Raw genomic sequence first — 12,782 nt, 5'->3', positions numbered from 1 at the left:
ATGGTCGGGGTCGGATCTACCGTATGGCTTTTTGGGCTTCAGCCCAGGACCCCGTGGATTCACGGGCCCTCAGCTAAGTCAAGTCATAGTCAAAAATTGACGACAATGCGAAAGAATCCATCATTTTATTAAATTAAACAGATCGTATGGTTTGCAGCCCTGCGAATCCTGCAATTAATCAAACCCATTCAAATAATTTAATTCAAGTCTACGTTCAGGTATGTCTTAAGTCGGGCCCCTAAGTAGTATTAGCGCAGGGCCCCCTAAACTCACGGTTCGGCCCTGAAAATGGTATGATAGTAAATGGGCAGGTACATTGCGCGAGCTCAATTTTTTATTTTGAATTTACAAATTATTAACTTGAAAATAAATAATTGTCGTTGTAAATAAATCATTTACTGTATTGACTTAATTCAAAACTAAATATTATAAAATTTACATTTTCCTATGCTAGTTTCTCTTATCAACTTGAATAAATAAAAGTTATAGAAAAGTAGACTGTGTAGTCATACAACATACGCATGCTTTACTTCCTACAACATAGGCATATATCTAACTTGATAATATATAACTATTTCAGCATTCTTTTTTTAAGGTTCTGTAATTGATTTTACTAACTTAATTCTTAAAGAGCATAAAACTGCTTCCATGTTGAAAAAAAAGTGCGAAAATCAGATTTCAATATATCAAAAAGTTGAACGGGACCTCCGCAGTAGACCACACACATCGAGGCACGCGCTTCGAATGCTGCCGACTTTTTATTCTTGCCGCCCGAACAGCCTTCGTAGTCATTCGGCATTCATCGGCACCCGATCGGAAGGCACTTGGCCGTCACATTATACGTCTGCTTGCGCCTTCGCCTCGTTTAGTTAGGAACTTGAATTTTACTTAATAAGATTCCAATTTGTCAATTACAGAGCAAAGCATGAGCCAAACTGGTTTGACTTCTTCATAATATAATACTTTGTACCTACCTTCTAAGTAAAACGATTTTGGAAATATTTTTACGAAAAATTTAGCTTTTGAGAAATACCAATTATTATGAAATACTTATGTATGTAGTTGTTTATTTGATTACATTCGTTACTTGTCAAACATTCATAACATTTAAAATAGGTAATAAATTTGATAAATAAGGCAAAGTTCAGGCAAAAGAAAATATGAAACATAAACAACTATAAAAATCTATGTAACAATTACCTATAAATTATGTTTAATCAGAAAAATTATTCTATGAATATAATTAAAAGATGGTTCGTGATATAATTATAGTTAACTGCAATGGGCTTTAAAGTATCTAAATAAGAAACAATTATAAGATTATTTTAAAATTATTTAAGTTGAAGAAACGACGCAGAAAACGTGAAAAAAGTACAATTAGGATTCAACTTTGCAGCGGTTTCGCGTCGACTCCGATACGAAATTATGCGCGGAATTTCGATGATGTGATTCGAGTTTGTGGTTCAAGAAACCTTTGTTAAGAAAATAAAAGGATAGTTTATTTTATCCTTTAAAGATGAAGGCAAAATAATTAAAACATATTAAGTGTGCTAGATACAACTACTTTTTGTATATTCATTACATGTAATCGGTCTTGCCTGGAAAAAAAATCATACAATCAAACATTTTTTGTATGTACGACGTTGAGAGCTTTATGGTAAAACAAACAGTTTAAAACACTACAAAGCGGGTGTATTAGCTCAGCACTCTCCTCCATTAGCCTCCGCCGACACCTTAGCCGGTCCTTTGTCGAAAATATTATTTACTTTCAAGCATACTGACGGAGGTGCCGACGCGACACTCGTTCACTACTTGGTACAGTTTGCTTTGGCTGCCTTTAAGCCGCTTGACGAAACATAAGTGTTATTTAACATGATTGATGGGCTAACGTGCATATATCCGAATTGTAGTCTTAAAAATGATGTGTATAATAATATGATGTTCAACACAAGTTTCTGCTGTACGTACTATAGAAGATTATTGATAGGATATATTAATAAAAGGATAGGTTTTTTTATATGACCCTAAAAAAATATATTCATCCAGAAGCAGTTCTCAGTTAGGCATTGGGCAGTATGACATTTCCTTTTCACTAATGACGGTGGTTTTGTGACTGATCTTTCGCTAGTTTTGTCTGATTTCTATCACTCAGACTACGTGAGGAAGTAAATTAAGGGTACGTCTGTGTTTGCAAACTCGTACGCAAGTTCAAAACTAGCCATTTGGCTAGCATTTGTAATTGGGCGCCTCGGCTTAATTTCGGTTAGGTGGATATAATCATCATTGAGTGAGTAAATATTTTAATTATGTGAAGACAATATTTCACATTGTCCCTCTTAACTTTTAAAGTAAGGAGGCCCTACAAATGTAAAAAAAAGATATAAGATGCTGCGTAGTGTAGGACGCCCTGTGGCAAGTTGGAACCATGATGTACGGAAGGTGGCTGGTAGAAAGTGGATGAGAGGGTCCGAAGATGAGGCTCAGTGGTTTACTTTCGAGGAGACTAGAGAAAATAAAAAAATATTGTAACAGTTGTAATAATTGTAGAGGTATCGTTTTAAACGCTGCATTACCGCTATATTTATTTGCATTTTATTTGTTTATTTTGCTACGGAACCTTAAATATACAACTTTGCAACATCCTAGATTCTGCCCTGAATAGAATTTTCTACTTTTCCTTTTATGATATACCTATTTTATATTTATATTATTTTATAACTCATTAAGAGCATATTAGAGAAAAGCAAGAGTAAATTGATGTATTACGATACTAACCGGGATTTTTACTTTTAGAGGACGAACGAGTAATAGAAACATGTGGACAATGAATTATACTTGAAACCGAGAATACGGTTTGTTAAAAATTATTTTTAAAGTTTTTAACGTATTCCAGGTTTGGCTAAAACAGTTAATTGTTTTGGAAACTGTTTGATGCAACGGATCACAAGCAGAAATTTATATTTGGGGTTTACATTATATACATCTGTAGGTTCTCCTACCCATCAAAATTAAGTTTGAATTAGTGTAATTTTCGTTCAGAATGGAATAGTTAGAAGCCGGCATCCGTGAGCCATGATCAGTGTTTATACCTTTAAAAAACCATGAAAAGCTGATAAGATTACAGACTTATTATTATTAGTTACACATTTCTGCAATTTCTAGGGCATGTAAACCGTATGAACATTAATGATGTGATAGGTTGGTTTACATTACTTATTATTTAACTGCGAATGAACTTTGATTGCTCATACGCCAAAAATTTGAGTCAGTGAAACAATAAATAAATATGCTTTGAAAAATTGCCACGGCTTAGAAATTTCTTCTATAGACCAAATTATCTTATCAGTGATTTAGCAACGTTGAGCATTGTGCGATGAACGCAAACATTCAACATTCACACGCTTTTGTTTGGGTTTACCTATATTCGGTTCGCTTAAGGTATACTACTTCCGAGTATTATCGATAAGGAAGTGTTAACTCATTATCTCAACGTAAAACTGATTAGTCACATGTCCGCTTTACCAGAACATTCTGTTATAGTAATTTATAAATTGTATTCGTAGAATAGTGTTATATTTATAATATATAATATATATATATATATATATATATATATATATAATATAATATTTATATATGTGTGCGCTGAGCCTAATTATGGTGCTGAAATACGCTGCGCGTAAATAATTGTTATTGCCTATTTGTTGAATATATTCATGTTTTTCATGATGATCAAATCAAATGATAAATAGATGACATATTACTATTAGTAAGATATTTTTTAAGGAATTACTTGTGTGAACATGTAAACTAGCTGATTCACATGTTTGTATGAGGCAAAATATACCCTATACCTACGAGTAAGTATATAAGCAAAGATTACTTTTATTGGACAGCTCATTTGATATGATTTAATATCTTTATTTACAGAGTTAAAGCCTATATTAAATGACTAGTGTAGCGTTTGCTTCATTCAGTGTTTTTTATTGCTTAATTTTATAAAATAATATATATATAACAAAAACTAACACGAAAGAAGAGGGCGTAGGATAACATTAGAGTGCTTAACTGTATGCGCCATGAGATAAATTTTCTTTTGACATTTTAAATGCGTGCAATTTACAATAATATATATGATAAGCTAAGATTGAGATATTAGTAAGTTAACATTTAACGAAATATTCTGGACAGTTTTTCTTCTTTATCATGTTTTACTAAACATATTAATTTATAATAATGTCGTTGTTGTTTTTGTTTTAAATAAATGGTTGTGTATCTTTTATTTTATTATAATTTTGATGTAAAATATTACATAGTGTTTTTATTTTATTCATTCACGCTGTAGACAGAAAGAGATCTTAAGCTCATGAATATGATCTGATTATGCGATCTATGCTTTTATTGTGTAAACCTCTTTGCAATGCGTACAAATTATCCTAAACGGGCACTCTCTGTTATGTAAATGTGCATATAAATTTCCCTGTAGAGTATTTCTTTTTAGGTCAAACTGAAAGGGAATCTTTACAAGCGAATCTTTTGTCTCTTCGAAAAATTAAATAATGAGGATTTTAACCTTTTATTCTAGAAGTTTTGTTATACAGTTATAATTGTAAATCGATTATTTTAAAATGGTGAATACCATTGTATATGTATATTATATAAAACCTAACCACAAATGTCCGCAATACCTTTACAATGTATCGTTAGCGGTTTAACTTTTTTTTTAAAATTCATAACATATTTTTCATTCTATTGAAACCACTAATATATATGTCTATTAAGTGATTATACTATATGCGTTTATATATTAAGGATAAATAAATGTAGGTATTTGGATGATATATTATTTGGGTAGATATACAATATTGTTTGTATGTAATTCATATTGTACCTTTACGGAGTTAATATATCACAAAGCATATGAACACTGAATGCTTACCCGTGTTTGAATCCGCATCCGGTGCAGGTTCACGTGTTCTAACCTCTGTGATATTACTGACGTATCATTTTACAGAATTAAATTATACGTAAGGTTCCCATTAGTTTGGAATGCTAATTTTACAGAGAAGGTAACTGGCAAGAAACTCAAATTAAAATTTAGCATCAACATGCGTCACTGGCCGAACGGTTTACGGGCCGCCTAGCGATTTAATAGTCGCAGGTTCGATCCTGACCCCTTGGACTTTTATCGTCCCCACTCCTAGCATAAGCTTTAAACTTATTTGGACGGGTAAATAGGATATTAGTAATTCTTTAAAATAGGGAATTGTTACAATACTAAACCATATGTTCTGCATAAAAAATCATTTATGGTGTTTCTTATTTTATAAATTATTAATTGGCAATGTTAAAAAAATGTTGCTGCTGCTTAATGCTGGCTTTTATTATTTTGCAGAGTCTGAAACTTTGCGTTTCCAGCTTATTTTTGCTTGTCTTGTTTAAAGACTGATAATCAATCAATATTATAAAAATAGTTTAAATCAGAAGCATAAGCCAAAATGTTATAATAATGACAAGACAAAACTGTGAAAATAATAAACCAATCGAGTGTTATCAAAATTAGTTACTTGCCTAAATTTCTAACCATGTTGTTTCGACAGCTGCGGAACCTTTTTTCATCTGGGTTTTTTTATCTGGAATTTCTGTGTAAATATTCGTTTTGCAAAGGAAAAACCGAATTGGAAATGACAGCTGGTTAGCAAGTATGAATTTTTTGTATAAATACTGACGTAAACTCTTAAACAAATATTTTAAAAACAAAATAAAACGTTATATTAACGTAACGGATACAATTTTACAAGACGTATCTATATTGTCGATGGTATTTTTACTCGGTAGGTACAAGTTAACTCTTTAATTTGTATCTAATAATTAAAAAATGTAGTTCTAAAAAAATAAAAGTATTACGAAAGTTTTATTTATTTAAGCAGAAAGTAAGCGACCAAATAAATTAACGTAAGTGTATATACTTTACTCACTATTACGCACTACGTTGTATAATATATGGTATATCCGGAAGACCGGAATATAAGATATATCCGGAAGGTTTTTTGAAACTATTGGAAAAATATTTTTTTAATAAATTTTTATTCTTCAATGTTTTTTATACAGTTCATTGTTATTTCTGTTAACCAATAAGTATTAAAAATATCCCAATTGTTAGTAGTAGTGGACTTTTTATTATTTTTATAGAAAAGATTTGTAGCTAATTCCACCACACTGCTCAACTGTAAATATGAAGATATGCTTTTCTTAAAATGTAACAGAGGAGGCTTTCTTCCAATGTTTTCCTTCACTATAGAGCACGAGATAAATAATTATAAATAGAAATTGCCTGGATTTGCACCTGCGATCACCTGATTAAATTCCTCGAGTTCGATTCAGAGCCCATCGCGCTTAAGTCAGTTTAGTAAATTATTAATTTTTACCGTTATCATATCTATATATTATTTCTTAGCTTAGATATACCGCAGACCCCTCGCCTCAAATCACACGGCTCCTATTTAAGTTTTCTCACTCGATTTTTTCCGAAAATAAGGTGAGGCATTCAAATATAAAGGGAATATCGCATTTTGTAATTTCTCAATCCGTTTAAACACTTGTTTCATATAGCATATTTTGTAAGTTTTAAGAACAAATATAGTCATTATCTGATACTCCAAATAGTTTGACTAGTATTAAGTTTTCTTTGAACGTATGCAAATCATTTTAAAATTAATTCATTTAATAATTCAAATGTACAATAATACTTTAGACTAACACCAGCCGTACCTATTCATGTCATTGGTCGATATATTATAGATAAAATTGAATTACAATATAATTGTAAAACGGTACATCCCTTTCACAAGAATACTGCTAGTGTAAGAAGCGTAAATGGTAATTTATGTCTTTCTGTTTGATAAAACTTAATACTACTTAATATAATTTAAGAATATTTTTAAAGTAGTGTCTGTAAATGTACCTATACACTCAATATATTGAAAAAAATTTATTACGAAGTACGTTGTTGATTGTTTATTACATTTTGATTGTTTTTACAATGTTCAAGGGGTGCAACTATCTCAAGAATTGTGTAGCATACGATATGGTGACTTATTAGCGGATTTTTTATTGGTATTATATTTGCAACCTACTTGGCAATATCACGAGATATTAACTCTATTATATAATATGTTTTTTTTTTTTATATTGATGGGTCTATATTTTTTTTTAAACAATACAACTTTGGTATTACATAGCATTATAAATTACATATAAAAAGTTAAGCCAAGGTCAAATGCACGATTTTTTATCAGATCACAAGTGCCTAAATCTGAGTTGTGAAATAATTTATTTTTGTTTTTTGTATTATGTTACTTCGAAGTATGCGTTGTCGGCATTTATGTTCGTTAGCGCGGCAGCGTCGCGCTGATATCGAAGTGGTGGTTCGCAGAATATCGGCTATTGCAAGCGGGTTGGCACTGCAAGGGATGCAGGCTCGGTATCGGTGGTGGACGCTCGGGCACAACGAAACCCAACTCTCAGTGTCGCTCAAAACGCGGCGCGCGGTGGTCGTGCGTCGAGCGCGCGTGAAGTGATGTCCGAGAGATGAGGCTGTCGCTGGTGCTACTGTGGTTGGGTGCGGCGGTCGCATGCGGCCCGGGCCGCGGTTTCACCCGCCGCCACGGACCGCGCCGCCTCACACCTCTCGTCTTCAACCAACATGATCCTAATATCAGTGAAAATTCAAAATCCGCCAGCGGTCCTCCGGAGGGTCGCATTACGAGGGAGGATGAAAAGTTTAGAGACTTAGTGCCCAATTATAATCCGGACATCGATTTCAAGGATGATGAGGGCACTGGCGCTGATCGTCTGATGACACAGGTAAGATTTAATGTGTTTAACCTATTAAAACTATAATCGCATAGGCGCAACAATTCTCCTCGAACTGCACATTTCTTTATAAATGTAAACCTAGCACAATTGTTCAAATTTTTAAGTTTAAACAATAGACTTCATGAAGAATCTTTTATTTTGAAAACAACTCCTCAGTGCGCGGGTAGGGACAATCGTTGGTGTAAATAATAACGGCGATGGAACAATGGGCACAAATTGCGGGCGTTACGGTAGCTTCGTAGCGAGTGTTACGATTGTAGCACTGCAATTACACAAACAATATTTTGTCTCTGTGACTAATGGATGAATGATGAATTCTTTTCAATTTTGATGCCAGTTTGCTAAATATATGACCGTCATAAAATCGATGTTGAAGGTATTCAAAATCATGCGTTGTCATTCACAACGTTTTGTTACGTTTAAATTCGTCTTACGGGAACCTTCTGTTGTTATCTCGTTGCATTGTACATTTTGGTTTAACATTATTTATTTGATTTTATTACGTAACGATATTTTTAATTAATAAATGTAATTAAATCACAATTTTAAAGTAATCTGCCCGTTGCATAGAGGATTAATTAATTGATTGAAACAGAATAGTTGAGCATGACAAATAATAATTAAACAAAATGATGAATTATATTTAAAGATTATTAGAATAGGTAACGGTGGTCGGAAAATACAATTTCGTCACTAGCAAGATGTAGGTAAATCATATTAGCGAGCTAAAACAGAACGGCACGTTTTATGTATAAATAAATACAACTATGTTTAAAAAAAGAAATATATACTAGACATACGATACTAATAACGAAATTTTGAATTTAAAACACTTTTTAGTTACGTCTTTTTTATCTTAAGTTTATAAATTTAGACTTTTATTGATGTCAACTAAAAAATTGATTTCGATAAGATACTTATATAACATGTAAATAATGTGTTGGTAGGAATTATGTTTTTTTTATTTAACAGCGGCGTTGGCGAGACTTATTTTAACTTCGAATTTTTCAGTCGGTCCGCCGCCGACGGTAATCGGAACGGTTCAGATTTTTAACTTACATATATTTAATTGAATCTCTATGTAAATGAATATACTCTTAAATATAATAGTACAATTTTTATTTTAATAATAAAATATATATTAATTGTCATAAAACTGAAAACACGAGTTTAATATAAAGAGTGAGTATCGATAAATATAGGTGTGGACTACAGCTCTTGAGTACCGTCACATTATCAATTCAATCGTCAATTATCATATCATACGTAATATTACTAACCCTGTTTTACTTGGTACTTGCTTTTCTTTGAATATTCTAAGCCGTAATAATGATAATGCAACTGAGCACTGATATGTTTAAACATTATAAACTCCGTGACCATCAAAAAACGATAAAGTACCTGTTGCAGCTAAATCGGATAATACGCACGTAATATAATTCTTGTCGAGTTTCAGCGCGGCCTCGCTCTAATGGCTCGACAAACATCGCTATGTTGACAAACAAACAAACATTCACCATCGACGTCCATAATATTTCCTGTAGGATGTAGGTCATGTATAACCTATGACTATGCTTATTGAGAATTCGACGTGACAATGACATGATTTTTCTATTCGATGGCTTCTAACACAATCACCTATAATTTTTATAACGATTGAATATCTAAAGTTTCCGTTGAAAATAAGTTTTCATCAATAATATGTGATGTTTTCATTAATATAATAATTTTCACAAACATTTTTTATTTAAATCACCAAATAATTAAGATTACTTTCAATAATTTTATGTTTTAAACATATATTAATTAATGCAACCTGATCTATCACACGACTAAAAAACTTAAAATCTACTCGCTTATTATAAGCACAATATATATTGACAATTGATGGTAAATCAAAGGCGACATGTTTATCGAAGCCAATATTTCAGTTGCATGCAGGTTTCAATGACAAGCTATCGAACGGTGATGTTGATATCGGTCGGCTTAAATTAGCTTTTATATGACAAGATGTTTACATTTAACTCAAAATGCTATAACGCTGTTGGTACTAGTTGAGGCATTACCGAAAACCAATTCCTGTTCGAGTTTATCAAATCTTTAAATTGTTGATATTCTGTTCAAGGATGCCATGACTTACTTCGTCATTTGCAAATACTTATATAAGCGTACGGATCGTTTGTCTAACAAATATTATATTAGCCTAATGTGTTAATGCGTGGAGTCCAGTTACGTTTCCATTATAATGAATATACGACGCAGACAATCTATTGTAGATGCGTGAGAGTGTGTGTGTATGGAAAAAGGCCCGGGCCGGCGCGAATCCGCCGACGGTTATGTTATGTGCTCGCCGCAGGCAGCATATAGCCTGAGCCGGGCAAGCGGCAAGCAGCCTTGCATTCGTAAAAATCTTCAAACCGGTTCGATGTGCCTCCATTACTTTCTTTCTGCCTCCACCGTGCCTCCCATTTAACTCGGGCCCACTTTTTATCAGCAATCGGTATCTTACTCTAATAGTATTATTTATTTCTCATGAATAAGAGGGAATATAAGTAAAGTGAATGCATACGGATGCGGTTCTTTACATACCACATGATTCTGAGATAAATACCTTGTGTTCTCCAAACGTGTACCTTTATAAGATATTTTTGTTCTATCTAAGGAACCGTAATATTACGTTAGAATAATTAAAATAATGTGAATACCATGTCATTAAACACCAGCCATGACGGTAGGTATTACTATCTCTATTTTTTGTAGTAGGTCCTCTTTTTTGTATGAATGGATATTTTCAATTATATTACTTTGTTAAAGTTAGGTTAACTTTTAAAGCAATAATGTGGGAGGGTCAAATATGGTTTTTCATTCTAAAAACACTTTAGCCTTTGATTTGTTGGCTAGCTCTGCAAAACCACAGAATAGGTGTGCGACCGCATTTGCCTGCGCTTCTCCGATTCCAATCGGAATTACTTACCATTTTATGTAGGTTTTTATTTAATATTTTATATTCTTGAATGCGAATAAGTCTGTGTGAAGGGCGAAGAGCGGGGGTTGAGGGACATAAATATCTTGGTGATTTATGGCCGAGGCGGTCGCGGGATAGGTCAGCATTATTCAATTTCGTATTTGAGGCTCGGATTACAATGAGCTTTTACAATGGCGCACACGCAGATAGCACGACATCCTGACACAAACCTTTGTTAGCTTAATTTATTTTTTTTCTAATCTTGAGATTAGCTTATGTTTGAAGTTCATATAAGCAAGAAGCGGTAATGTTTCGTTTCCACATGTTTTGATTTTAAGTAGGTAAACCTAAAGCGAAAATGAATAATGCAAACATCATATAAGTTCGTATAAATAATTTGATTTATTTGATGAAATCGTTTTAAAGTCACTTAATTATAGATTGTTTATATTTGTTTTATTTTACAGAGCGATACGCTAAAGTGGTTTAATTTGTTGCAGCAAAGACACCGCCGTCTAAATTAGATACTTTTCGGCTTATTAGCGCAGGATAAAAAACGGAACGAGCGCGATCGCTTTGTGAATAATTGACCATAATCAAATTAATCCTAAAATCCTACGGTGGGTTTACAACGTTATAAAATGTAATAAAGACCTCTTAACGGCTTTATAATATTATTGCATGTTTACCATTAGTATCTATCGTCTTACCATCGAATGTTTTAGCTTTGAAGTCGATAATAGTTAAAGTAATTAACTAGGTCACGAAATAAGTCAATTGATTTCCAAAATATTATTTTAAAAAATACGTATGTACTACAATATAAGCAATTTCATTTAAGTGACTTAAGACTTGTTTGTTAATTTAAATCTGTAATTATGGAATGAAATTTTAATTTATTTTAAATTAAAATATCTTGAGAAACGGATCTTTATAATTATTTCGTAACTTCGTCTGAAAAATTTACTTAATCAGATTTTTTTTTGCGTAAAGTTTGAATCTACTTTCACATCAAGATATTTTCTTTAATAACTGAAGTACATAGGTACTATTTCTATTATAAGATATGATATCTATACTGGCAAATACATGATGCATGATAAATCGCAAACGCTTTGTTCTTCGTGTTATGGCTAAGCCAGCCCAAACGCGATGAAATAACAATTACAATTATGTTAGTTTACATAAGCGCTACGTTTATAGCTGTCAATCGTCGGTGTGCAAGCCCTGTAACGTTTGCAAGTGAATGCAAGGAACACTTGTTCAAATACAAGCCGAACTGTTCATGTGATAGGTCTTTGAACCTCGTTTGTGTTTGCAGTTTGTTTTATATAGTTGCTACTTAAGGTGGCGATAAATTAACGATTTGCATCTCTTCGGCAAACGTAAACAATTGAGATAAATGTATGCACAGCAGTGTCAATATTCTAACACGAGCCGTGTGAATGTTGCATTGTTTCAAAAACATACCTTGCGCTGATTTACTTAAACAAAATGGGAAAGAAATATTTTACATAAGCTATTGATTTTTTTCATTTTAGAGATCTTTAAATATATTTTTTTCAGATTGTAATTAATATTAATTAATTAGCAATCACTATATTCTTGTTATACTATTTGCAATCACTCATCTAAATGTTGTAAATGTATAAATAACAAAAAGTCGCTAAACATATTAACAGTTGTATGTGCACATCTTTATATAAGTTAGTAGGTAGATGTTTACTCTTTGATTGATTAGCGCGAACATAAAATAAATAATTACTTACTTACTTTATATGTGTTTATTCAGTTATATGTCATGACAATAGCAAATATTAAAGAATGTTTAAATACTATGGTCATTTCTCGTTATATAAAGTATTTATAGCAAAAGCAGGTCTTTTGTGTTTTCGTGCCGTGTTCCGACTCGGGTTTGTTTTAATGATTCCCGCAAATA

The 12,782-nt window shown here is 32.4% G+C and overlaps 2 protein-coding genes across 2 annotated transcripts in view; one reads left to right on the top strand and one right to left on the bottom strand.

Annotated features, from left to right (window-relative positions):
* The window catches only part of LOC113401217 (signal recognition particle 19 kDa protein), a 232,267-nt gene that overhangs the window by 35,821 nt on the left and 183,664 nt on the right, over positions 1 to 12,782 (bottom strand). The gene's annotated exons all lie outside the window — the stretch shown is intronic.
* The window catches only part of LOC113401252 (tiggy-winkle hedgehog protein), a 32,134-nt gene continuing 26,863 nt past the window's right edge, over positions 7,512 to 12,782 (top strand). The window contains exon 1 of the mRNA XM_026641088.2: positions 7,512 to 7,866. Coding sequence (XP_026496873.1) covers positions 7,591 to 7,866 — 276 coding nt within the window. The 5' untranslated portion in view covers positions 7,512 to 7,590. The remainder of the gene's footprint in view (positions 7,867 to 12,782) is intronic.

Source organism: Vanessa tameamea, chromosome 7, assembly GCF_037043105.1.
Source record: "Vanessa tameamea isolate UH-Manoa-2023 chromosome 7, ilVanTame1 primary haplotype, whole genome shotgun sequence".
In the NCBI taxonomy this organism is placed as follows: Eukaryota; Metazoa; Arthropoda; class Insecta; order Lepidoptera; family Nymphalidae; genus Vanessa; species Vanessa tameamea.
This window is presented reverse-complemented; position numbering and strand designations above follow the sequence as displayed.